Raw genomic sequence first — 27,688 nt, forward strand, 5'->3', positions numbered from 1 at the left:
CTGGTGCGGTTGGCCCTGGGTTCCTCCTAATGCAAGACAATGCTAGACCTCATGTGGCTGGAGTGTGTCAGCAGTTCCTGCAAGAGGAAGGCATTGATGCTATGGACTGGCCTGCCCGTTCCCCAGACCTGAATCCAATTGAGCACATCTGGGACATCATGTCTCGCTCCATCCACCAACGCCACATTGCACCACAGACTGTCCAGGAGTTGGCGGATGCTTTAGTCCAGGTCTGGGAGGAGATCCCTCAGGAGACCATCCGCCACCTCATCAGGAGCATGCCCAGGCATTGTAGGGAGGTCAAACAGGCACGTGGAGGCCACACACACTACTGAGCCTCATTTTGACTTGTTTTATGGACATTACATCAAAGTTGGATCAGCCTGTAGTGTGGTTTTCCACTTTAATTTTGAGTGTGACTCCAAATCCAGACCTCCATGGGTTGATAAATTTGATTTCCATTGATCATTTTTGTGTGATTTTGTTGTCAGCACATTCAACTATGTAAAGAGAAATGTATTTATTAAGAATATTTCATTCATTCAGATCTAGGATGTGTTATTTTAGTGTTCCCTTTATTTTTTGGGGCAGTGCATAAAGGCCAAGTAGGCTGCGTTTAGACAGGCAGCCTGATTCTGATATTTTTCTCCACTAATTGGTCTTTTGAACAGATCTTTTTCAGACCTGAAAAAATATCCAAATTAGGCTGCCTTTGTAAACGCAGCAGTTTTCCTTATCCAATCTTGTTCTGAGGACATGTGAGTGGTTGGTTGGATGAAAGCTCAAATGGGCAGAGCTTGCAAGAGGTGAGACAATTAAAGAACAGCCTTTTAGGGAGGCAGGTTGGAGGTGAATGGAGGGCGTTAGTTAGACCACCAAGAGCATTCCAAACCTCTGCCAATAAGCCAATTGTCAGTTCCCCCCCTTCACTCAGGCCACTCCCAGACAGTATCAGCACAATTTTTGCCTGAGAAATTGCCCTTTGACTAAATATTTAGTGGGATTCATAATCAAACTACCCGAGTATTGAGTTTCAGAAGACATTCACAAGCCCTATTTGATGCAGTGACTACAGTAAATACTGCATTTGGAGCTGCTGGTGCAAATAAGTTGTAAAAGAATAGACAAATCACTGGTGTACATAAAGTGTTACATTTTACATGAGATTGATTTGGTATAGCTAAATAACTTCTGTTTTTACATGGAATACACATTACATTTTTAATAAATATGAATTATACAAAGATGATTCATCTAAAACTGCTGCAAAAAAATGAAGGCACTAAACTACATTACATAGTTTATATAACCAGACAATAGGCCACGTAAATGAATCTAAGGAAAGAGTTCTCAAATTTTGGCCATTGTAAATTGTGGACACAAGTCTGGCAAAAATATTTATCAGTCAAGTCACGATTATACAATCAATTGTCATGGGTCTCGATGGTTATTCCTTTAAAATCGAATGGTTACTGCATGTTTGTTTGATAAATAAATAAGGGACGGTTAACAGTGTTTCCCCACCACGTACCCCATCACAACTTTCTTAGCTTGGGGAAAAATCCCTACAACTGCATAAGTGGATTTGACTCAACTCCGCCTATGACACACTGGACCAAACCGTTCCACCTCTTTGCAGCTTCCTGTCCAAATGGAGTTTCCGACATGGAGTTTTTGCAGGGTGATAAGGCACTGTTCATCTCTGTAGACTGGAGAATGCCATGGGACTGCAGTGCCAGCCAACTCTGAGGAGCAGTACTCCAGGCTTTAAACAATAGCCAAAGCCTCCTCCAGGCTGTTACAGGGCCGTCTCAAAGATGACCAAGTTGCCGTCCGCTCCGACCCCTCCGTTGCTCGTACTGGGACGACTCCGGCTGTTGTATGCCTGAATCAAGACGAGACAACCAGTGTTAGTGTACGCCAACCCGAAAAGCCAGAGGTATGTGGTGGATGCACAAGAACACTACTCCCACACATCTGTGTGGTAGCATGTCACTTTGAGCAGTAAGCTATTTCACTGCCAGAGAACAGTGGGAGAGTGAAGTGGACATGCTCTGTTGAGTCAGTGTGCTACTTACCTGTTTAGCTGACTGCAGGAGGGCAACAGCCTCCTGCCTGCCTGTCTGCTGGACCATCTTGAAGAAGATACCGTCGTGGTTCTGAAGTAGGGTGTAGGGCTCGTCGTATGCGTGGATCTGACCCGCGTCTAGAACCTGGGAACAGAATGAAGTTATAGTAAGTAATCTATGGTCTATCATTAGGGATACAAAAAGGACCCGACAAGCCCTTGGACACACGTTTGGGGTCACTTAGAAATGTTCTTGAAAGAAAAGCACATTTTTTTGGTCCATCAAATTAATCAGAAATACAGTGTAGACATTGTTACGGTTGTAAATGACTATAAGAACATCCAATAGTCAAAGGTATATGAAATACAAATGGTATAGAGATAAATAGTCCTATAAATACTATATTAACTTACAACCTAAAACCTCTTACCTTGGAATATTGTTAAAAGGAACCACCAACTTTCACATGTTCTCATGTTCTGAGCAAGGAACTTAAACGGTAGCTGTTTTACATGGCACATATTTTACAAGGCACATATTACTTCTCCAACACTTTGTTTTTGCATTATTTAAACCAAATTGAACATGTTTCATTATTTACTTGAGGCTAAATTGATTTATTGATGTTTTATATTAAGTTAAAATAAGTGTTCATTCAGTATTGTTGTCATTGTCATTATTACAAAAAAAATAAAAATAAAATCGGCATCGCCTTTTTTTGGTCCTCCAATAATCAGTATCGGCGTTGAAAAATCATAATCGGCCAACCTCTATTTACAACATTAACAATGATGTTATTTTAAAAACAAGGACATTTTTAAGTGACCCCAAACTTTTGAATAGTGTATATATAAAAAATAAAATAATACTCTAGAGTAGACAGATACACAATGATCACCCAACTGGGTAACTGGAGAGCTCTCACCAGAATGCGGTCGCTGTCTATGATGGTGTTGAGGCGGTGGGCGATGGTGAGAACGGTGCACTCCCTGAACTTGTCTCGTATCGTCTTCTGGATCAACTCGTCTGTTCTACAGAGCCAGGACACAGACAGGGAGGACACACTCAGCTGGGAGGAAGAAACACACACACACTTTCCTCTACTACTAGATGCCTCCCAGTCTTATGTTGCATTCATAACCAAGTGGGAAGGTGGTAATTACCAGTTGGATGCTTTCAAATAATTGAGAAAAGACGAGTGGCTAATTGACAAGAGGCTGCATCAAACTAAAATTACAGCTATCATGCCTGTGAACAAGTGTTGGAAAACCATAAGTACATTTATTTTTTAATTTTTTTTAAAGTATGGTTTTACTGTCAAATGTTATCGAGAAAAGTCCAAACTCAGGGATGATAGATGAGTTTCCCCACTAGTAATTATTAGTTGGAGGGGCCTTCAAGTGGTTTTTCCCAGTCATAAGTGGTAAATACCACCTTCCCACTTGGTTATGAATGCAGCATATCAGCTGCCTCTGCTGCTCAGCTCGAAAGGACAGACAGGAGGTCCTCCATGGCAACACGTGTGTATGAGAGAGGCAGCTCTGTACCTGGGGTCCACGTTGGCTGTGGCCTCGTCTATGATGAGGATGCGGTTCTTCCTCAGAACGGCTCGGGCCAGACAGACCAGCTGCCTCTGACCCACACTGAAGTTTGAGCCCGACTCGGCCAGAACCGTCTCCATCTTATTGGGCAGCTCCTCCACCACAGACTTCAGCTGGACCTGGAGAGGAAAGTTACTGGAGTAAGAGCCTGATCAATGCCACCAAAAACACACAACCTGTATGTCAATATGTGAGAGTATGTCCCGTTACTGTATCAATAGGAGTCTGAGGAGCAGTACCTCTTGGAGAGCGTTCCACAGGTCCTCGTCTGTGTGCTGGCTGAAAGGGTCCAGGTTCTTCCTCATGGTGCCGGTGAAAAGCACTGGGTCCTGCAGAACAGAGGGGCCACAAACAGAAAAATGTAATAAGCTCTAACAGAGCCATATCTGAACTAGAAGCCTTTCCTTTACTACATTCAGAAGGATTAAGGGACAGAGCAGCCACAGAAGACCCACCAACAGTAGCTACCTGAGGTATGATGGACATCTTCTGGCGCAGGTCATGGAGGCCGATCTCGGAGGTCAGAACTCCATCAATGTAGATCCTGCCCTCTGGCTCTGCCAGGCGGAAGAGCGCCGATACCAGGGAGCTTTTCCCCGCACCCGTCCTGCCCACGATGCCAACCTTCTCTTTGGGCCTGAACATGGCCTTCATGTCCTTCAGGACCACAGGTCCGTCTGAGCTGTAGGAGAAGCTGACTCGGTCAAAGGTGATGAGGCCTTGGCTCGGCCACTCAGGAGGAGGACGCATCTGGGTTTCCCAGGGTGCTTCACTCTCCAGCTCTGTGTACTCCACCACCCTCTCCACTGACGTCATCTGAGGACGGTAAATAAACCATGTCAGTCAAACAGCCCTGGCTTTTGTACTAGCATGGCGTCTAAGCAGCCCAGTACATCATTGGGGGCGAGCTCACTGCCATCCAGGAAGGAAGGCCCAGATTCCAGCAACCCAAGCCATAGACTGTCCTCTCTGCTTCCGCACAGTAAGTGGTACCAGTGCATCAAGTCCGACACAAACAGGCTCCCGAACAGCTTTATCCCCAAGCCATAAGAATGCTAAATAGCTAACAAAATGGCTACACAAACTGAGTTGACCCTTGTATTTAATGTTGTCTCTATGCTCACTCACAGGACTCTTGCACACACAATCATATTAGCTGCTGCTCCTCTGTTTATCATACATTCTGATGCCTAGTTACCCCACCCCTATCACTCCAGTATCCCTGCACATTGTAAATATGGTACTGTAACTAACTGACCCCAAATATAGCTTACTCACTTCACATGCTGTTCTTATTTCTATTTCTCATGTGATTTTGTTGTTATTTTTAGTACTGCATTGTTGGGTTTAGAGCTGGCAATAAAAGGCATGTCACACTGTACTTGTGCAGTACATTTAAACTTGAAACTAAAAGCACTAGAGAGCTGCATTAAGAAGCTTCAGAAAACCCTCAGGCTGGATTCTTGAAAGATGTTATGGACGAACATTCCATCCTGGTGTCATGACGTTGGCCTGGGGGTAGGTTTATGACGGTCATATATCCCCCCCCCCCCCCCCCCCTTTTCCCCTCTCTCTACCCTACTGGTGTGACATTTGAAAATCCCTTGGTTAACATAAAGATTCTGGGAACATCAGATGGTGGGGGGGAAATGAACCATATTTTGGTAATCCGACCAGTTAAACATATGGGTTGGTACTTAATAAATACGATGTCATCTGAGACATTCTCATCAATGATAGGATGACAAACGCTACAGTGGAAAGTCTACACATTAGAGTTATCAGATTCACATGGAATTGTTGTGCAATTTAAATGTTTGAATATAAAATTATTGGTGAAAAGATCAAATGTAATTTTAGCTTCCAAATGAGAGATTTGGGTTTTAATAAGGTTAGGGCTCTGCTCAACAGTGGCACGCCCCTGTGAAGAGACATGGGTTATAAAACCACACCCTTCTCTCTCCACTATATAAAGCCTTGAAGAAAATGTAACCTCCTGTTCCGAGGATGTGAGGACGACGGTCCATACGTTAAAAGAACTAACATGTCAGCTTTTCCGGGTACATTAGGATGACGATCCGATGTCAGAATGGTTCAGATAATAACTACAGAACAAAGCCAACCTCAGCGTGAACTTTGAACTCTTATTCACTACAGATGTGATACCTCCTAGCCGTTGAGTTAGCAACAGCAGCTGCAAACGTGGGCTAGGAAAGAACAGACAGAGTATCCCGTCTACCACAACGACATTACTACAACGTATCCAATTTACCAGCAGAGACATTCTTCAAAGGACTCTGTTGGGCAACACGACCTTCCATCAACCACCAACCTACCGAAGCGCAGCTCAGAGTAAATATTTATTGCATTTTCCTTTTCCAAATGGGCGGTAGAATGCATAAGATACTGTATTTACGATAGCATGGCTTCTCCCTTTGTTCCTCATGTCTTCCCGCTCTTTCACTCAAACCCAATCCCCCTTTTCTTTGTGTAACCAGCTGTCATATCTGTTCCATCCGCTAGGGACGTTTTCCTTTATGATATAATTTGTAATCAAGGTATGATTCATCCTGTGTATATGTAATTATGTGTGATTAGTTAGGTATTTAGTAAATAAATTAATTAACCCAATTCTGTATTGCTGATTCAACTTGTTAGCCAGGGTTTGTGAAGAACCAAGAATTTACAACTTTCAGATGAGACTGAAATAAGGTGACGATTAATATTGACTGCTATTTATGTAAAATATTACTAGGTCTTTAAGAGTTTATTCGGAAGAACTGCTCTATAAATATTATTTTGTGGTGCCGTGATTTTCTAGTTAATTACATTTACATAATTAGCTCAATCAGGTCATATTATTTACAGAAAAAAGGATTTTATAGAATAGCATGTCATATCACTTAATCCGGCATAGCCAAAGACAACACTGGCATGAAAACCAGCATGAACAAGATGAAAGGCCAAATAAACCAGGAGGCAGTTTCAGAGTGACCACTAATAGTTCTGAGAACTGGGTTACACATTTCAATCAACATACTTCCAGACTAAGTTGTCTGGTGGGTTTGTAAAGCATGTAGCATCTCTGAAGGGGTTGATTGTAAAAACAGGTGTTCCTCTACATATCTGGTTGTCTCACCATGTTCTCCACCTCAGCACTCTGCCGTACCCCCCACTGGAACATCCCCATGAGAGTCACAGCGTAGGACAACGCCAGGCCTACAGATCCAGCCTCCACCTCTAACAAGGCCAGAGGAGAAACAAACAGGACACTGGTTAGACCCAATGCTCAATCAATCATTGCTATTCTAGGTCTGGTCTGGCAACAAGCTGCAGTTTTCATAACCTCCTTCAGCCCAAGTATACAGTCTTGGCCAAAAGTTTTGAGAATAAAAATGTATATTTGTCACAAAGTCTTCTGTCTCAGTTTGTATGATGGAAATTTGCTTATACTCCAGAATGTTATGAAGAGTGATCAGATGAATTGAAATTAATTGCAAAGTCCCCTCTTTGCCATGCAAATGAACTGAAACCCCCCCCAAAAAATTCCACTGCATTTCAGCCCTGCCACAAAAGGACCAGCTGACATGTCAGTGATTCTCTCATTAACACAGGTGTGAGTGTTGACGAGGACAAGGCTGGAGATCACTTGGTCATGCTGATCGAGTTCGAATAACAGACTGGAAGCTTCAAAAGGAGGGTGGAGCTTGGAATCATTGTTCTTCCTCTGTCAACCATGGTTACCTGCAAGGAAACACGTGCCGTCATCATTGCTTTGCACAAAAAGGGCTTCACAGGCAAGGATATTGCTGCCAGTAAGATTGCACCTAAATCAACCATTTATCAGATCATCAAGATCTTCAAGGAGAGAGGTTAAATTGTTGTGCAGAAGGCTTCAGGGCACCCAAGAAAGTCCAGCTAGCGCAAGGGCCGTCTCCTAAAGTTGATTCAGCTGCGGGATCGGGGCACCACCAGTACAGAGCTTGCTCAGGAGTGGCAGCAGGCAGGTGTGAGTGCATCTGCATGCACCGTGAGGCAAAGACTTTTGGAGGATGGCCTGGTGTCAAGAAGGGCAGCAAAGAAGCCTCTTCTCTCCAGGAAAAACATCAGGGACAGACTGATATTCTGCAAAAGATACAGGGATTGGACTGCCGGCCTGGGGTCAAGTCATTTTCTCTAATGAATCCCCTTTCCGATTGTTTGGGGCATCCGGAAAAAAGCTTGTACGGAGAAGACAAGGTGAGGGCTACCATCAGTCCTGTGTCATGCCAACAGTAAAGCATCCTGAGACCATTCATGTGTGGGGTTGCTTCTCAGCCAAGGGAGTAAGGCTCACTCACAATTTTGCCTAAGAACACAGCCATGAATAAAGAATGGTACCAACACATCCTCCGAGAGCAACTTCTCCCAACCATCCAGGAACAGTTTGGTGACGAACAATGCCTTTTCCAGCATGATGGAGCTCCTTGCCATAAGGCAAAAGTGATAACTAAGTGGCTCGGGGAACAAGACATTGATATTTTGGGTCCGTGGCCAGGAAACTCCCCAGACCCTAATGACCCATTGAGAACTTGGTGTCAACCCTCAAGGTGGGTGGACAAACAAAAACCCACAAATTCTGACAAACTCCAAGCATTGATTATGCAAGAATGGGCTGCCATGTGGCCCAGAAGTTAATTGACAGCATGCCAGGGCGGATTGCAGAGGTCTTGAAAAAGAAGGGTCAACACTGCAAATATTGACTCTTTGCATCAACTTTATGTAATGGTCAATAAAAGCCTTTGACGGGGCCTCCCGGGTGGCGCAGTGGTTAAGGGCGCTGTACTGCAGCGCCAGCTGTGCCATCAGAGTCCTGGGTTCGCGCCCAGGCTCTGTCGTAACCGGCCGCGACCGGGAGGTCCGTGGGGCGACGCACAATTGGCCTAGCGTCGCCCGGGTTAGGGAGGGCTTGGTCGGTAGGGGTGTCCTTGTCTCATCGCGCACCAGCGACTCCTGTGGCGGGCTGGGCGCAGTGTACGCTAGCCAAGGTGGCCAGGTGCATGGTGTTTCCTCTGGCTTCCGGGTTGGATGTGCGCTGTGTTAAAGAAGCAGCGGCTTGGTTGGTTGTGTATCGGAGGACGCATGACTTTCAACCTTCGTCTCTCCCGAGCCCGTATGGGAGTTGTAGCGATGAGACAAGATAGTAGCTACTACACAATTGGATACTACGAAATTGGGGAGAAAAAAGGGGGTCAAATTCAAAAAAAAAAAAAAAGCCTTTGACACTTATGAAATGCTTGTATTCCATCTGACAAAAATATCTAAAGACACTGAAAGCAGCAAACTTTGTGGAAATTAATATTTGTCTCATTCTCAAAACTTTTGGCCACGACTGTACTCTGTAATTGTGTTGGCTCTGTGTGCCGTTGTCCCTTACGGTCTCGGAGCAGAAGGCAGCCGAAGGCGGTGATGGTGACGAAAACGGCACACATGCCATCCAGGCGGACGGCGAACCAGCGAGAGGTGACCAGGAACAGGAACCAGGATTCTGAGAGACACTGATTCAGTTATATTCCTATAGAACGGACCGCACAGAGCGGAGACTGGGTAGAATGTATACATGTTATTAAATATCATTCTCCATCAATGTACTTAGACCCATTGGAGACAAACAAAACGGAAGTAAGGTAGCATTGAAAGGACAATCACCTGAGTGCAGATCCTGATAAGCGTCAAAGGTATTTTGGAATCGCTCCTCAGCTCTGAAGGCTCGAATCGTCCACAGACCTTGGAGGGACGAGGACAGGTGGGAAAAGACTGGACTCCGAGCTGCATAGAGACACACGGTTACTGATTACTGTCCATGTGCACACACACTATTAAGCAAAAAAGGCCATTGGCACTCACTGGTGGATTCCAGGCGCTTGACATCTCGTGACGTCTGCAGGAAGTAGCGTCTCAGGAACAGGAAGACGATGATAAGAGGAGCCAATGGGATGAGGATCCAGGGGATGACGGAGGCCGCTACAGCGACCACACCGATGATCTGCAGGAATATCTACTCAGGAAAACAGGCCCAAAGACATAACCAGAGGAGAGGGAACAGGTTAACTGGTGATCGAATAGTAAATACCTTGTGAAGATGACCGGCCAAAATGTGTCGTGGCTCACCTGAATGAAGTCCACAAAGGTCCAAGGTAAGGCCGCGTCCAGTTGGCCAATGTCCTTAGAGAAGCGGTTGAGGACTCTTCCTGGGGCACAACAGAAGACAAGACCAGGAATTTAAAGACTTCTTTCTTTGTCTACAGATATATTAATGTTTGACCTTAAGCAAACAATGTAGCGTCTCTCAACACAGAAACTGTGGCAACAGAAAATTGCTTTCCCTATGTGTTCCAGTTTGCGCATTGGCTTATGGCTCACCAATTGGGTTGACGTCAAAGAAGCGTACAGGTGTCCGGAGGATAGAGTTGAACATGCGGTTGTGCAGAGACTGAGCAGCTTTCACCAGCACATTGAACATCACCAGACTCCTGGCAAAGCCAAAGATGAGAGTTGCTCCAGTCAAACCTGAAAAGATTTCCCATTTTAGAATGTTACATTCTGCAGCACACATTTTGTAACACAGACAGACGCACAAAGGTTATGGAGGAAGAAAGAGCCTGCATGACACTATTCTAGGAGAAGCAAAACAATTTCCAGAGTAGGGTTTCCACTGTGTCTCACCTGCGTAAATGCCGAGGTAGAAATCCAGGTTCAGCTGTTCAGTGACGTTGACACCATTTTGGATGGTCACAGTGCCGTTAACGTTGAGCTTCTCCTGCTCTCCTGCCCTGTCAATCACAGAGGAGACAGAGGTAAAGCACAGAGCCAGTCCCAACACGGCATGTTAAAAGGGTATCATGACAGTTGCATGACTGAAAATGAACAGCGAAATTTAAACGTCTTACCAATATGCCAACCACCAGTCCTGCAGAATATATGCTGCCTGCACACAAAAACATAAGTATGTTAGTAGACCTATATCATTTAATGAAGTCGTCATCAGATTGAGTTTCTTCCACACTACTAGCGCTGCTTTTGACCATGTAGTTGTACTGGGGTTATGATGTCATTACCTGAGCTAGGAACTGGAGTAATACAACTCCTATCAACACCAGGATGTTGGCGCCTGCCTTCAGGTACTTGACATAGAGGCCGACGCCGATGGTCCCCTCCGAGCGGCTCTCCTCGACTACTGTCTGGACAGGCTCTGCCTGCATTACACACAAACACCATATGATTTATTGGGGGTTATTAATTAAAGCCACTGCAAATAAAATAACATTACGTTGCACAGATATCATGTCTAGTGAGTCATTCTGTGCACTCTGTGTAGGACATGAACCTCTACATAGTTTAAGCACGAGGGAAGTTGAGAACTTACACAACCCCTGTGTTCTGAATCTGAGCATGTCAGCAAGATCCAAATGAAAGTTTTTTTTTTTAAGGAAAGTACAACATGTACTTTGCTGTGGCTTGCATAGGTTCTACTAAATTTACAAGGCAACAGTAAACACCCCCCCCCCCCCTCTTGGGCCAAATAAGTGTAATTGTGTAAATGCCGGATTTCTATGGCAAGACATCATTCACCCAAAGGTCGTCAAAATCAGGCCAGTGCTGTCTGAGATATGACGTGTGACGGACTTTGCTGTCTGGCAAACTTCTACTAAAAGTTTGTACGCACTGCCTTGTGGACAAAAAGAGCAAGCACAGGTAACTTTTTATTCACTCACTGCTTTGCTACAAAATATCAGGGGCAGAGTGAAAATGCTCCTAGTGACTGTATCTAAGGACTGGACCGGAAGTGGGCGGGACCCACCGGAAGCTGTTCAGTTCCATCTTTAACAGAGCGTATGGAGGAGGTGTGGGAGACCTCTGAATTCTGCGAGAGGGTGCGGCTGCATGGCGAGCGGCATTCAGTCTCCACCCCTGGGGCTTGTGGCCCCTCCTCTTCCCTCTTCAGGAGGGAGGTGAAGTCGACCCCAGAGCGCTGGAGTTCGCTGTACGTCCCCCTTGCCACCATGTGACCCTGAAACAGACACACGAAAGTCACACCCCACCAAACATTCTGAGTTTGTATGTAATGTTTAAGTCGGTCTGCATTTATACAGGTGTTCCTACGTGTGTTTACAGTAACCCATGGTAACCAACCACACCCGCTTGCAGTGCGGGTCCTGCATTAACTTAAGCACAGGGTAGTGCATATGTGCTCCTATGTAGTCTTAAAGTGTGTGTGGAATGTTGAACACACCTCCTTGAGGACGAGGATCTGATTGGCTGCTTGGAGGTACTGCAACTGGTGGGTGACCAGGATGCGGGGCTTATTCTTCAGAATACCACAGATACACCTGGACACACATGGAAATAGACAGAGACTTTTTAGAGTACCAAATGCGCGCCGGCAAATTGGAAATTGGCCCTGTTTGAGAGGTGACAATCACTAGGGCCAGCTCACAAGTATTTGCTTTTTAGACATGGTTCCTAAACAACAAAAGCAAAATCATTTTGAAAAAATATGATCGCATCGACACAGATCAAACTGGCTACACAAAGCTTAAGTAGGCTACCACAAAGGGAACCTGAGCGCTGTTCTCTAGAAGAGTCCGCTGTTTCAGCCTATGTAAAGGTGCCTATTGGATTTCTTTGCAGCGCATACATAATTTCAGATTTTCGAAATTGATAAAATCTCAAATCTAGTGCAAAGGCATTTTAGAAGCATTTCCTCTATAGCTAATACCAGACACTCACTCATTCTTCATCGCGCAGTCTTCTAAACTCCCCACTCAATTTAATGCCGAGATGTTTATATTGATGTTTGATCATTACAGCCTATCAGGTTGCGTGATCCTCGTAATGTTACGTGGAAAATACAACTAATGGGACGCAGTATTAAATGTATATCACACTCGCCCAAATGACACCAGTTATTTTTAGTATTTGCATTTCATTCCTTTCACTAGCAAATGCGGGTGAACTGCTGACACTTTAGAGCCCACTGAATGTACAGCTTATGTTTGCTAACGTTAGCTTGAAACAATGAGTTTTTCTTTCCACAACACACAGAGCCGAAAAGGGATTTGTCCATGTGTACGTACAGCTGACAGTCGGCAAACTCAGCATCACATCAAACAGGAGGGGCAGACGTGGGGTAGCTATGTCGAATAATGATGTATTAAAATCACCATATCTGTTGACACAAACTCCATACATGTCTGTATGTTGCAGCTCGAATCGGGATGATTTACTCAGTGGATGTATTTATTAAAATCAATTCAGGCCCCATTCATTTCTGCGTACTTTTAACTCAATCTCATAATTGGACAGAATTGCATAGTTGGTAGGTAAAATGTGTGCATGTTGGCAGGTCTGTGACAGCATCCACACCAAAAACACAGATTTACACTTACAATGCTATTGAAACCTGTTCTAACCATTATAGCTTTTTATTCATGTGAGCCCTGCACAGTAAAAGTGCTGCCCACCCCTCGTCACTGCCCTGCTGGTTCCATTATGAACACTTTCCAGGGGACCATGTCATGTGACAGGAAGCGGTAGAGTAGGGCTCTGTTGCAATTGTGTGCTTGACAGTGGCAGCAGCACCACTCCTTTTCCTGCCTCCCTACCCTCACTGGTCCCCACCGGGCCCCTCTGCTGTGATCAGAGGCTAGGGCTGCTTTGATGGAGACCTCAGGGAGGTTGGAATAGAACGCTCCAGGCTTTCTGCTACCCTGCCAGATAAATCACCAGCCACCAACAAAGGACTGGGGGACAGGAGCAGGAACAGAATGCTTCATAACGCCTCAGAACAATAGTGGAAGTACTGTACACATTCCAGTTTATGCTTCAGTAAGTCTGTAGTTCATTCACTGCATTACAAGTAAGAGAGGAATACATTGCTGTATGCTTTGCTCATGATCCTTGGAGGTACTGTCCTTGCTTAGCCAATGTTACAGTAGCACATCTTGTTTAGACTTGGTGAGCTACCCTGTGGCAATCCCCGTGACCCCTTATAAGGACAAGGAGAGTGAGGATTACGGTGCTGCAAAATGGAATGCGCTTGCACAGAAGTCAATTCTACATCTATTCCACATTGGTTCAACATCATTTCATTGAAATGACGTGGAAACAACTTGGATTCAACCAGTGTGTGCCCAGTCGGTTTGTGTTTTCTATAGTTTTGCTCTTTTACAGTCATGTTGAGACGTGTACCGAGAGCAAAGTTCTAGCAGTGTATTGCATCACTATTCAGTTGTGTATAAATTCTTCTTTTTTTAACCGTTTAGCTGAAACTGTGGTTAACTCACTGTTCAAACAGGTGTCTCCCGACCTCAGCATCCACAGCACTTAGAGGGTCGTCCAGCAGGTAGATATCAGCATCCTGGTACACAGCCCTGAGACACAACAAGGCTTTCAGATAGAGACTGGAGGATATTCATCACATTTATAGAATGTACCTCAACTCATTTCTACTCTGGTTTGAAGTCAAGCTGTGGTCTTACCGGGCCAGGTTCACTCTAGCTTTCTGTCCCCCACTGAGGGTGGCTCCTCTGTCCCCTATCACTGTCAGGTCCCCGTCTGGCAGCAGCTCCATGTCCTGAACACAGAAGGGACAACAGAGACGACAGGAGTTAATAGGACCCACAATCCCTCAAACAGGAGGACCATAATGACTATGTGCAGGACATGCTCTTCCACACAGAGGGAATGCAGCTTGTACACAGTGGTAGTGTTACAGAGTGCACAGTTGGGAAAGTGACAATCACTACAGATCACTGTGTGTGTGGTTCCTCTCTAGGTTTCTTCCTGGGTTTTGGCCTTTCTAGGGAGTTTTTCCTAGCCACCGTGCTTCGACACCTACATTGCTTGCTGTTTGGGGTTTTAGGCTGGGTTTCTGTACAGCACTTTGAGATATCAGCTGATGTAAGAAGGGCTATATAATATAAATACATTTGATTTGATTGGTTTGAAGCGTTCTCCATGGCAAGTGAATGTGTGGCTAAAAGTCTCTGATCAAAGAGGAAGTGTTTGTAGAGCCGATGTCTGTTTCATGGGATGTGATTGTGAGACCTTGAATCTAGTCTCACATTGTGTTCAATAGGGCAGAGAGGACAGCGTGTATGTGTTCATGAGTGTTGACAGCTCTGATGTAAGGCGTACCACCTAGAGCCCAAGGTGTTGGTTCTCTTTTGCAGTCAAAGTTCATGAGATCCAACGGGCTCAATGGAGCTTCAATCCTTGCATTTAGCAATCTCCCAGCTTTAAATACCATGAGAGCTCCATTCAGTGTGTCTTACCCTCTTGAGGGCGCAGGCTCTCAGGACCTTCTCATATTTTTGAGGATGGAGCGCTTTGCCAAACAGGATGTTGCTGCGGATGGTTCCGGGGAACACCCAGGGCTGCTGGGAGGCATAGGTCAGCTGACCTTTGACCTTCAACACCCCTTTGTCGTGAGGCAACTCCCCCAGGATGGCGCTGAGCAGAGAGGACTGTGGGAAATTTGAAGGGGGAACAGGTGAGCTTGATAACATACACTGAGTGTGCAAAACATTAGGAACACCTTCCCAATATTGAATTGAGCGTGAAAAACCCTACAGCGCTGCAGTTCTTGACAAACTCAAACCAGTCGCCTGGCACCTACTACCATAACCCATTCTAAAGGCACTTAAATATTTTGTCTTGCCCATTCACCCTCAATGGCACCATGTCTCAAGGCTTAAAAATCCTTATTTAACATGTCCCCTCACCTTCATCTACACTGATTAAATTGGATTTAACAAGTGACATCAATAAGGTATCATAGCATTGACCTGGTCAGTCTCATGGAAAGAGCAGGTATTCATAATGTTTTGTACACTCAGTGTACACAAAGGCACTGTCACAGTCAGAGGAGAAAACCTCTTTACAAATCCTGCAATACCCGTTTCTGATTCACACGGCAGACAAATAAATATTCCAGTTGCCTTGCTGTCCTCATACAGTGATGTAATAGGCTGGCACAAGAAACATGACTTCTGACCTTTCCAGCCCCCACAGGTCCAATGATAGCGACAAGCTGCTCTGACTTTACTGTGAGTGACAGGTTCTGGAGAGATGGGGCGTCCTGACTCTGTACAGAGTGAGAGAGGGGACATTTCAGGTTAGACTTTATTATATGAGTTGTAATACAGTGAGAGGTTAGCATGTCTTGGGGGTATGATCTAACTTTCTCACTCATCATTATTAACAAATCATTCAGGACTATCCATAATCATGGTAGCAGCCACATTAATGTAGAAGTGTTTAGAAACATTATATTCTTATTTACAATAAGTGACATTTAACATTAATTTCTATTGGGCACAAAATAATCTGAAACAACCAAAACAAACAGCAAGTCTGGGTGGCAGTGGTTGAACATTCACCGTGTCCCAGTAGCAAATCAGGTCCTGGATCTCCACATTGGGCTCTTGCTTCTCCTCCTGGAGGAATCCATGTTCGCTTTTCACAATCTCATCCAACAGGAGAAAATTCTGAGAGTGGAAACAAGAGAGAACCAGTGATATACAGCCATGTCTCATGTCAACAAAACCACCGCGTCGAGATGGATCCCAGGCTTCGTTTACAATCGTGTTGGATCGAGATGACACATTTAACAACTTGAAGATCTTGATAGCAATGATGCCCGTTACGTCCCTGGCTTTGAACAATCAGATGACGTACAGTAATGAAAAGCCTGGCTGTGGCTCAGATAAGTCCCATGATGATTTTACAGTCACTGATCATAAAGCATGATAATGTGACATGATTACATAATGAGTCTTAGGAGGTCAGATCCAGTGCTGGGACTTGTGTTTCACATTGGCATCCAGGCAACTATCAGGGCAGCACGTCTAAAATTAACTAAAAAGGAACCGAGCGCAGAGACGACACCTGCACTGTCGGAAGCCAACACGTGCAGAAGACGAGCCTTGCGCAACCTCAGGAGAGCTCTGGTATTGTATGGTTCACACAGAGATAATATTTACATATGTCAGAGATAATGATTAAAACCACCCAAGAAATAATGTGATGATTCACATCAGCGCTTTGCTGCTTTCACGTCTTCATTTGACATGGTTTCTTTTTAACGAGGGACAATGCGTCAGAGCATCTCTACCTTGGATTAACTACAGATGCTGTGTGCTTCCCAGTAACTTTACCATATGATACCACAAATAAATACTGAAACTCCTTCTTAAAATGGTTGCAGTCTCAGAAGCGCACATGTATTTAGTACCTTGATCCTGCGGACGCTGATGCGCGTCTCAGACAGTTTCTCTATGGCCGAGGGGAAGAAGAGGGTGACGGTGAGGCGGACGGCACTGTACAAAGACACGGCCACAAACACCCGGCTGGCTGAGATGGTGTTCCCCAGGAGGACATAGACGGTGAAGGTGATGAAGACGATGATCTTACTGGCCGCAAAGAAGGAGGCCATGTTGAGGCCTCGCAGGTAGGAGCTAGACATGATCTTGGAGATCTCTTTCCTGGGGGAAGAATGAGAGAGAGGCGTTCCGTAACATAAACAAACCCAGGAAGCATTTCAATAAATATAAGACCACAGAAACAAGTCTGCATATAAATATGCCTGAGGATGCTACATGATTGACATGGAAACCAGGACGACGACACACTGATAACATGGCTTTGATGACTGTTGGTTTATCTGGCCACTTTTCTGAGCCCTGCGAGTATGTGTAAACACGTGTGGATATTCAAAAGGAGAGGAGCAGGGGTTGTCCTGTTGCATGGGGAGAGGTTGATGTGCACCACAGATTCACTCAGTGACATTATTAACCACTGCACGAGGAATCCGTATGTAGCCCTTTATAAAATTGCTCAGATTGAGTATTTTTATCACTGGGATAAACCATGGGCACCATGTTCTCCTTATACTAACAGCCAGGTGACAGATTGAGACAGCCTTATGACTGGATAGTAGTAGCATGTCCATGTCACAGCTCTGAGGTGGAGAAGCAGAGCTTGTCGACACCGGTTAACATGCCAGTGGCTTTGTGCCAGCTCTGTGATCCGTTGTCCATTTTAGGACATTGTAATATACACAGAGTGTACGAAACATTAAGGTCACCTTCTTAATATTGCGTTGCACCCCACTTTTGCCCGCAGAGGAGTCTCAATTCGTTGGGTGGTGGACCATTCTTGATACACACAGGAATCTGTTCAGTGTGAAACTCAGCAGCGTTGCAGTTCTTGACACAAACTGGTGTGCATAGCACCTACCACCATACCCCGTTCAAAGGCACTTAAATCTTTGGTCTTGCCCAGTCACCCTCAATGGCATGCATACACAACCCATGTCTCAATTGGCTCAAGAATACTTCATTAACCAGTCTCCTCCCATTCATCTACACTGACTGAAGTGGATACAACAAGTGACATCAATAAGGGATCATAGCTTTCACCTGGTCAGTCTGTAATGGAAAGAGCAGGTGTCCTTAATGTTTTATACACTCAGTGTACATGGTGGTTGTGTGTCAGAGGCCCTCTAGCAATACCACACCAGGCAATAGTGGTGGTTATGAAAAGTAGGGTCAGGTGGTATCCAGATTTTCATACCGCTACTGTAACATACCAGGGTATGGGGTTCCCGGCAATGCACACAAGGGGGCACCATTTCTTTTCAAACAGTCAAAAAAAGAAAATGCTTACAAATTACTAGCGTATTCCCATAGCGGACGCTTGCTAATTGCGAACAAGAGCAAGTCAACATAAACAAATTACAAGAACAGACACCCCAGCTCATGAAGCTGTACAACTATGTCAAAAGGTTTGCTTTACACAACAAATATTAGACAGCAGGGTTCTTGATCCAGGAGGGGATTGATTGTCTCTGCTGTAACCAAGAATCTTGATCTTGCAGGCTAGCCACTTAGCTAGCAAACCATTTACATAGCTGGAGCCCTGAGTTGGAGAGAATTTATTTGGCACGTCTTAGATAGTTTTAAACGTAAGATATTTAGCTGGCAAACAGTTGTGAACTTCAAGCGTAACTTGATCACCTCTCTTGCACTGGACAACAGTCCAGCTTCCGTTAACTCTGTGCTCTTTGTTAACAAACATACAACAAACATTGGCTCAATCAGCTGCTTTGGGGCAGGGCTTCATAATGAGAAGAAAAAATAAGCAACAGGCAAAATGAAGAACAAGATCTGCTTTATCTATTAACCTAGTGCACAAGATGACAAAAAAAATATACATACACTCAGTGTCCAGTTTATTAGGTACACCACCCCGACAGTAATTCACATGGCTGTGACTTGCTATATAAAGCAAGCAGACAGACATGCAGTTACTCTTCGATTGAACTTTAGAATAGGCAAAGCGAGCATGGTATGATCGTCGGTGCCAGGCGGGCCGGTTCCAGTATCTCAGCAACGGCAGTGACTAAGGTTACAGAGAATGGTGCGACAAACCAAAAACATCCAGTCAGTGGTAGTCCTGTGAGCGAAAACAGCTCGTTGATGAGCGCAAAGGAGAATGGCAAGAATCAGGCAAGCTAACAGGGGGCCACAAACAGGCAAAGAATGGCGCAGTACAACACCGGTGTGCAGAACGGCATCTCGGAACACAAAACTCCTCGGTCCTTGCAACAGATGACCACACCGGGGTTCCACTCCTATCAGCTAAAAACAAGATGCGGCTCCAATGGGCACGCCAACACCAACGCTTGATAATTGAGTGGAAAACATTGCCTGGTCCAACGGTAGTCAGGATTTGGCATAAGCAGCATGAGTCCATGGCCCAATCCTGCCTGGTGTCAACGGTACAGGCTGGTGGCGGTGTTGTAATGGTGTGGGGGAATGTTTTCCTGGCTCGCATTAGGTCCATTGATACTAATTGAGCAAAGTTTCTAATCTCTGAATAATTTAGACCGTTCTGGAGGAAAAGGTGGGTCCAACCCGGTACTAGATGGGTGTACCTAATAAATTGGCCACTGAGTATATATTGACAGTATTGAAAATCATAACAAGGGGTATTTCAAAATACCCCAGTACACCACCCAAGCCTAATGAAAAAGGGTTAATCACTAGGATTTCAGTCGATTTGACAGACAACTGTATGTTTGTATAACTTATACATTTGTGTCAGTGTTACTTTGGCACAAAGTACGAGATGGACTCAATGCATTGTCTAGATAAGCTTATCTAAAATGTCTGGACAAACCCTCAGGAGACTGACATGAATGTAGTTAGTGTGTTTGACAATTTCCTTAAACAGCGTTACAACATCACAAGAAGCTGTTGTTGGTGTCGATTCCTCATCACAGAAAAATAAGAGGAAGGTATTTGGTTAAAACACATCATGGGACCGTGACTCACGTCAGCAATCCTAACAGGATAACCAGCTGAATTGAATCATGGGTGATGGCAGAATTCTTGAAATAACACATTTCACAATCTGTAGTGGGCTTTGGACAATAGCGCTTGTTAAGTAAGCATTACTACAGTAACAATATCTACAAATCTAACACTATCTCAATATTGAGTTTGTTCTGTGCAGTGGGATCCGTTCAAAAGCTTCAATGTTATACTTTTTTTTACCTTCTGACATCATTGACCAGTGCTGAGAAGGGCTTCTCCCAGGCATACATTTTGATGATCCTGATTCCAGACACCACTTCATTCATGGTGCGTATCCTATTGTCAGTCAAGGCAGCTGTTTTACTCCTGCAAGAAAAGGACAGTTCTGAGCAATTTTTAAGACTGTAAAAACACCAGCTTCATGTGATTTTATTTAGTACTCCCACACATAGAGATACTTGCATACGATTGTATACAAATGTAAGGTTTGAAATTACTATGATTTAGTTCAATATTATATCTGTTTGGGCTTATTGCGGTCAATTTGCAGTCTACAAATTATTTGTAATTGTGTTCAAGCCCCCTGACCATCTGCTCAAGAAAAAAAAGTTTTAAAAAATAAAGAAAAAAGACCACTATATATTTCCTAGAAAAACCTGGTTTATTGACAAGACAGCGAAATGTGCCCTCACAGGGTCCACGCTGGGGTTACGTTCTCACGCGGTCCACGCTGGGGTTACGTTCGCACGCGGTCCACGCTGGGGTTACGTTCGCACGCGGTCCACGCTGGGGTTACGTTCGCACGCGGTCCACGCTGGGGTTACGTTCGCACGCGGTCCACGCGGGGGTTACGTTCGCACGCGGTCCACGCGGGGGTTACGTTCTCACGCGGTCCACGCTGCGGTTACGTTCTCACGCGGTCCACGCTGCGGTTACGTTCTCACGCGGTCCACGCTGGGGTTACGTCCGCACGCGGTCCACGCTGGGGTTACGTTCTCACGCGGTCCACGCTGGGGTTACGTTCTCACGCGGTCCACGCGGGGGTTACGTTTTCACGCGGTCCACGCTGGGGTTACGTTCTCACGCGGTCCATGCTAAAAGCAGGCCAAAGATCAGTTTACAAAGCCATTGGTATGTTCATTTGGTTTCGTATTGGGCAAGAAAAGGGAGGAAGGCACTCACCGAACTCCCTGCTTATTTTGAAAAATCTTAAGCTCAAACTCCTATCTACATTGTGTGTTACCTGAACTTGGAGAAGAGCCTTCCGAACATGGTCTGCGTTGGCATGAGGATGACGAGGACGGCCATGCCTGCGAGGCATGATGGGCCAATCTCCACCCATAGCAGCCCCAGGACGGCCGCCGCCTGGAGAGGCCCCACCCACAGGAAGTGCAGGAAAATAGTCACCTGTAACCAAGCGGGGGGGGGGGGGGGGGGGAATCATGTGTTGGAACTCATGGGGTGAGAGTATTTCTAAACGACAACAGGATTTTGGGAGATGGTTGTACATCAGTTGTCTCAAATTCCCACCCGCGGGCCACCAATGACTTACAGGCCTGATGTGGCCCACAAGCCATGAGTTCTAGACCTCTGTGTTACATCTTCAACATGGCTGCTTCATCTACACTGTAGTTTGATGCTACAGTCACTGAATCGGACTGTGTACGTTCCATTCAACCATGTTCTAAACAGTAATATGTAGCAGCATCTTTCCTTGACTTTGAATCATTGACCACAACATGCATCAAAACAGTAGGGTGGAGTAGGGCAGTGTTTTCCCAACCGTGGTCCTTGAGTACCCCTAACAGTACACGGTTTCATTGTAGCCCTGGACAAACACACCTCATTCAGCTCATTGAGGGCTTGATGATTAGTTAAGCAGATTAATCAGGTGTGCTTGTCCAGGGTTACAATAGAAATGTGTACTGTTGGGCGTACTGGGGAAATAGGATTGGGAAACACTGGAGTAACAACTCAAATGTTAATGTGTCTGCCAGGTGCCTGGAGAAGCCTGTGACTGACCTTTATCAGAATGTACAGTACTATACTTCAGTCTGTCACCAAGAAACAGATCCCTTTAGATGCCAAAATAGGTTACGTTTTCACCCCAGGTGTCAGCACACAGATCAAAATTAAACTCAAGTGTTAACCTGCATGGTGCCAGTCAAAGTAACAACTCAGTCAGCATTGTGCGACTTATGCAACCTTCCAGGGTTGAAGTAACAGAGCTGATATTGGATTGGGTCTGTCTGCACAGTGGATCAAAAGTATAGGTTAATTTTCAACAGCTTTTTTCTGCTGTTGCTATTAGATCAAGTCAGCAATATGCAAAGTGATAAAAAAAATTATATATATATATATTACCCTTATGTATTACAGGGTTCATACCTCATCAAACTTGTTGACATCATTGGATAGCAGGTTCACTATTTGGCCTGTGGTTGTTTTCCCCATCGCTGCACTGCTGAGACACAGGGCCTGGGGTGACACAGACATTACCAAGTTAATTATTGCAAACTCAATAAATAACACCAAGTGATTTGTCACTGTCACAATACAAAGAAAATACCTACACGTCAGTTTGGAAAGGCAGTCATACCCTAGAGCAGTGTTTCCCAGCCCTCTCCTCAGGGACCGCTAGTCGCTTCACATTTTTGTTGTAGTCCTAAACTGGCACACCTGATTCAATTACTCTATCAATCATCAACCCCTTGACTAATTTAATCAGGTGTGCAAGTTTAGGACTACAACAAAAATGTGAAACGTATGTTGGTCCCCGAGGAGAGGGTTGGGAAATACTGCCCTAGGTGAGGGGAGTTCCTTACCAATTAGTGACCTTAATTCATCAAGTACAAGAGTGGAGCGAAAACCTGCAGATACTCTGCCCTCTGTGGAATGAGTTTGACGTGTGTGAGAATGTGTGAGAGAGACTCATCCTTTAGTCAGCCGAGCTCAAGTTCAGAAACAACCTTGGAAAAAAAGGTGTGTAGGCATGTGTCTCTTATAAAGACCTTCTTGTAGATCATGTGACACATGGCTACTCGCATCTTCATGCCGGTCCTCTGGACGTGGAAGAAGTAGAGGTGATGCGTGATAGCCAGGATCAGGGTGGACAGACAGACACCAGCAGCGTAGCCAAAGGCCTCATACAGTGCGTCCATATTATCAGGATCGTAATTCTCAAAGTACTGGATCAGCTTTCCCAAGAACACTGGCTGGATCACCTTAATCACCTCCTATTGGGGGAACAAGAGAAGAGGTAGAGAATACAGAGGATATGAGGTGAATCCACAGCTTGATATATAAACATATGGCTAAGATATCATTGAAATTCCCTAGCAGGACAGGGTACCGGTACGTCTTCCACAAGTCATGTTTTTTTCTACATACCTCAATAAGAGTAAAGATCCCCAGCACTGCGTAGGGTTTCCAGTAGCACTTGATGAGGACTTTGGTGAGTTTGGGAGGCCTGAGTTCTTTAGCAGCTTTCTGCACCTCATGGTCCCAGTGCCTGAGGAAAGACGGCTTTTCTTTTACTATGGGAGAATCGCAATTGAAATTACTTGATTTCTCATGTCCTCTCCAATGAGTATTGAGAAGGAGGTGAGGACCGACGACGCAAGAAGTCCCTATGGGTACCTGGATGTTCAATTCTGCATTGCATCATGTGGTGATACAAATGGACAATCTAGGATTGGTACAGCGATTTCTTTACGTTTAAATGAGTGACATGGAACACCTTTAAATACTTCTGAAGTAAATACATTGATTTGTCATTTAAAAATATAGAGGTCGTTTTCCCTGCAAAAACAAGGAGTTTTTATTATTCAAACCACCTGCGGGCCAGATTGGACCCCTCCAATTTTTGACACCCCCGTTTCGATAAAGACAACAGACAACAGAACGCTACGTTGCGTTTGGAATAATGGTCCGGTTACTTAAGACAGAAACAAAAGTTGGGTGGTTGGTCGGGGAGAATGGGTACGTCCAGCAACTCAAAGGTTACATGTTTTAGTCGCGTTGGGGACAACTGTAGCATTTTAGCTAACTGTTCCCCTTAACCTCTACTTTGCAGGTATGGAGAATTTAAGTTAATACTCCTAACCTGCTGCTTTAGCCGCTAACGTTAGCCACAAATGCTAATGACGCAACAAGAAGCCTGGCCTTAGAGCAAGACGTATAATACTATACATCCTCCAAGATGCTTGATACATTCACTCATCCAATTTCTATGATGTGGTACGACCATTATTCCATTTGTAAGGTAACATATCATACTAAATGGAGGGATACAAATGTACATTCCAAATCCTACAAATTGAGTCCAGGTTGGATTGTTGAAGCTAGACAACATTATTTTCTCATTTTTTCCATTTACATGCTTCCTTTTACTGAGCCATTTCATAATCGTCCTTGAAAGCAGGCAGGACAGGCAGCCTGTAAAATATTAACAATGACATGTTAAATGCAGCAACTCCTTTCCATCTATTTATCAAAGGGTAAACAGCCAACAGAATATGGCTGTCATGATATGCTTGGTGTATAGTAGTGGGAGGATAAACATCTGGTTCGAAGACCCTTCCGTTATTACGTTCTATTTGGCCTTAATTAACCACAATTCAACAGGCCACTTCTGACTTAGTTCAGAATTATGTTTGCCATACCTCTGTAGTTCCTCTCCCAGTCTCTCAGATCCATCCTCCGGAAGCACTTTGTACATGTCATCTTCCTCTAACCTCCGTTTGTATCCAATGCGGAACAAAGGATTTAGCCAGCTAACGAAAAAGGGAAGAGAAGAGGTAGAGATGAAGAGTTCAATACATGTAGTGTTACGTTCAGAATGAGCAGGGCAATGCATGCACTAGACGAGGGGTTCCCAAACTCGGCCCCCCCGGGTGCACGTTTTGTTTTTTCCTCCCAGCACTACACATCTGATTCAAATATTCAAATCTTGATGATGAGTTAGTTATTTGAGTCACTGTGTAGTGCTAGTGGAGAACAAATTGGGGGAAAAAACTTGCACTCAGGGAGGCCCCAGGACCAATTTTGGGAAATCTTGCAGTAGACCAGTGCTTCCTAAAATGTTTCACCCATGCCCCCCTTTCATCTAGGGCTAGCAATTACCAGGCACCTCACGATATTATCCTAATACTTAGGTACCGATATTATATGCATTGTGATTCTATACTGTGATTTTATTGTGATTCAATGTTCCAAACATATTGCTCACCATATGTCTGCTGCAGAGGGACAAGAGAGCTATCAGAAAACGAGTTTTGATCCGTCATAGAAATAAAAGTGCTGAAATGAATTGGCTCCCTATTTAAAAAGATGGAGAACAAGCTATGAAGGAAAAATACTGGAGATTTGGTACAGCAAACTAGCACAAAAATATTGGGATAGTCAAAACGATACATCAAAAATAATATCCCGATATGTAGCTATCAATTTTTCCCTGATGACTACTTTCATAATTGGTGAACATCACCTGGACATTTCTGACAAGGTATAAATAGCTCTAAGGTCTGCAAAGACAAGAGGAAAACTGCTGATGCACTACCCAATTTCGAAATTGCACCTTGTGCATTATACTATTACAACTTCCAAGAGTAAGTTGAACAAAAAAAATGTAAAAAGTTGTTTATTCTTCATCTCCTACTACCTCTCCAAACCCCCACTGCAGTAGACAATCTACTCTATTTGTGACATAGGCCTACTGGTAGCATGTCTTTGTAAAAAGCATTTATTGCAAATGCTTGAGTACCCAACTGTGTGCACTGTGCATGTAAAATGTACAAATTCTCAGCAAATGCCTTAGCAAACAGCAAATTATGTTTTAAAGACCTACTCCAATCTCCTTTTCAGCTCATTTGCACTCGAAAAAAACGATTTTGCTCAAAACATTTGTTTTACCCATTTGTACATTACTGTATTTATACGTGGGGCTGGTGTATTGTTTTTCAACAGGAAATGTCTAAATATTGCTGGAGTGCGTCTTTAATGCAAATATAAAGCACAGCTTGTCTCATTCAGTCAAAACGAGGCATCCATCCTTTCCCTTCTCGCAGAGGTTTACCGAGACAAATGAGATGGCGATTAATAGCCTAGTTTGCGCAAACAATATTCTTGATTCATAAATTACTGGAATCTTATTTGGCATCATCCTTAATCCAAGACTGTATGAATCAACCGGAAATTGTGATTTCTCGGTGGGGAAAACCATCGAATTACATGGGTAAAACGCACTTTGTGTTAAACCATACTAGTGATTTGAGTTATAAGTGTTTATTATGACGTTATACCTAATTTAATTAAACAGCAAATCATTTAACCCCTCAAACTAAAATTAATCGAATACGTTTTGAATATCCTAACGGTACCACTTTCAGTAAACACTATAACGACTACCTGTAGAGCCTAGCTCAACTTTATTTCAATAACCCGGCGGCGAAGGTTGTTGACTTACCAGAAGAATACCTGTGAGAAAAGATTAGCTGTTGCCGATGGATTCGTCTTCGCATCTTTTTTTACCGGTTCCATATTTCCCTGCTGGCTCTATTCAAAGGCTTGGCCAACTTCCACGCGTGCGGTGCGACAAAGTCTGCTAGCTCCAGTCCTCAAAACGGTTACTTTATTTCCTGTCGTGTAAACTTGGTTGCACGCACATGGTATGGGTTAGGTTACAAGAAAGACAGCCAGGAGAATTATGTCAGCCAATCACTGATCTCGAGTCGGAATTGTGCTGTTGCACGCCACGAGCTAACTAGCGCCAAACTGGGTCGTCACTAGTTACCAGTCATAATCCCCGCCTATTTCTAAAATTTATCTTCTTAAAATGTGTTTTTAACTTAACCCTAACATTAACCACACTGCTAACCTAACCTTATACCTAACCTTAAATTAAGACCAAAAAGCAAATGTTGTTTTTCATGAATTTTTACTTTGTGGCTGTGGTAACTAGTGGAAACCAGAGAGAGCGGTGGAAATAAAGTAATTGGTGGCAAGCAATAGCAGCGGTCTCATTGAGTAATGTCCAAAATGTAAATACATAGTACTGCATGCTACATCCTTTCTAGGAGTAGAGCCAAGTTGACTCTAAGGGCAACTTCTACCTGGAGTTAACTTCGAGTTCATGAACCACCTGGTACACTTGAAGGCATTGGTTTGTTGCGAACATGAACACTACAAAACATACCTCTGCAAACTAGTAAGGTCATTCCATCAATTCAGTGCCTTTTGAGAAGTGAAACTTAGTCCCCCAAAAACTTTAGATTTCACGTAATTTTAACATTCTGTCATCAACGTAATAAAAAAAATCCCATCTCAAAAGGTAAAGTAGTGCCTATTTTGTGCCAAATAAAATAACAGGGTTGACGATGTATTTTTAAGTCAGCCATAAATCCCTTTGTGACAGGGGAAAAGGAAGGTCATTGTGTGAAACAGGGAGTGACAATTGAATACAAGCGTCACAAAATTGTGTTCATTGCATCGACCTGCTCAGTTTTCTACCACAAAACACCAGAAAATGTCCAAAAACAGTAGAACCAGCTCATCTGCTTTTACTCTACGATTTGACAATTAGATGTTCAATGTTTTATTTGAATTTTAAAAAAGGAGTAGTTTCACCATATTAAAAGGAGAGTTCAGTTCCAGTAGC

At 44.2% G+C, this 27,688-nt stretch overlaps 1 protein-coding gene across 1 annotated transcript; it reads right to left on the reverse strand.

Annotated features, from left to right (window-relative positions):
- Window positions 1-1,138: 1,138 nt before the first annotated feature.
- Window positions 1,139-26,807, reverse strand: LOC100653440 (ATP-binding cassette sub-family C member 4). Its single transcript, XM_021608654.3, has 30 exons — window positions 26,498-26,807; window positions 24,696-24,806; window positions 23,422-23,542; window positions 23,043-23,267; window positions 22,420-22,509; window positions 21,275-21,438; window positions 20,272-20,397; window positions 16,947-17,196; window positions 16,093-16,200; window positions 15,708-15,797; window positions 14,986-15,177; window positions 14,191-14,285; window positions 13,996-14,082; window positions 11,943-12,039; window positions 11,511-11,720; window positions 10,768-10,905; window positions 10,600-10,637; window positions 10,376-10,482; window positions 10,073-10,219; window positions 9,821-9,900; window positions 9,557-9,707; window positions 9,359-9,478; window positions 9,087-9,197; window positions 6,810-6,910; window positions 4,139-4,486; window positions 3,910-3,999; window positions 3,617-3,789; window positions 2,995-3,100; window positions 2,079-2,213; window positions 1,139-1,885 (listed from the first exon to the last, which is right to left on the reverse strand). The coding sequence occupies exons 1-30, from the start codon at window positions 26,569-26,571 to the stop codon at window positions 1,799-1,801; spliced, it is 3,972 nt and encodes a 1,323-aa protein (XP_021464329.2). The 5' UTR covers window positions 26,572-26,807; the 3' UTR covers window positions 1,139-1,798.
- Between the last annotated feature and the right edge of the window lie 881 nt (window positions 26,808-27,688).

The sequence above is a fragment of the Oncorhynchus mykiss genome, chromosome 7 (genome assembly GCF_057628025.1).
Source record: "Oncorhynchus mykiss isolate SJ-2025 chromosome 7, ASM5762802v1, whole genome shotgun sequence".
Classification (NCBI taxonomy): domain Eukaryota; kingdom Metazoa; phylum Chordata; class Actinopteri; order Salmoniformes; family Salmonidae; genus Oncorhynchus; species Oncorhynchus mykiss.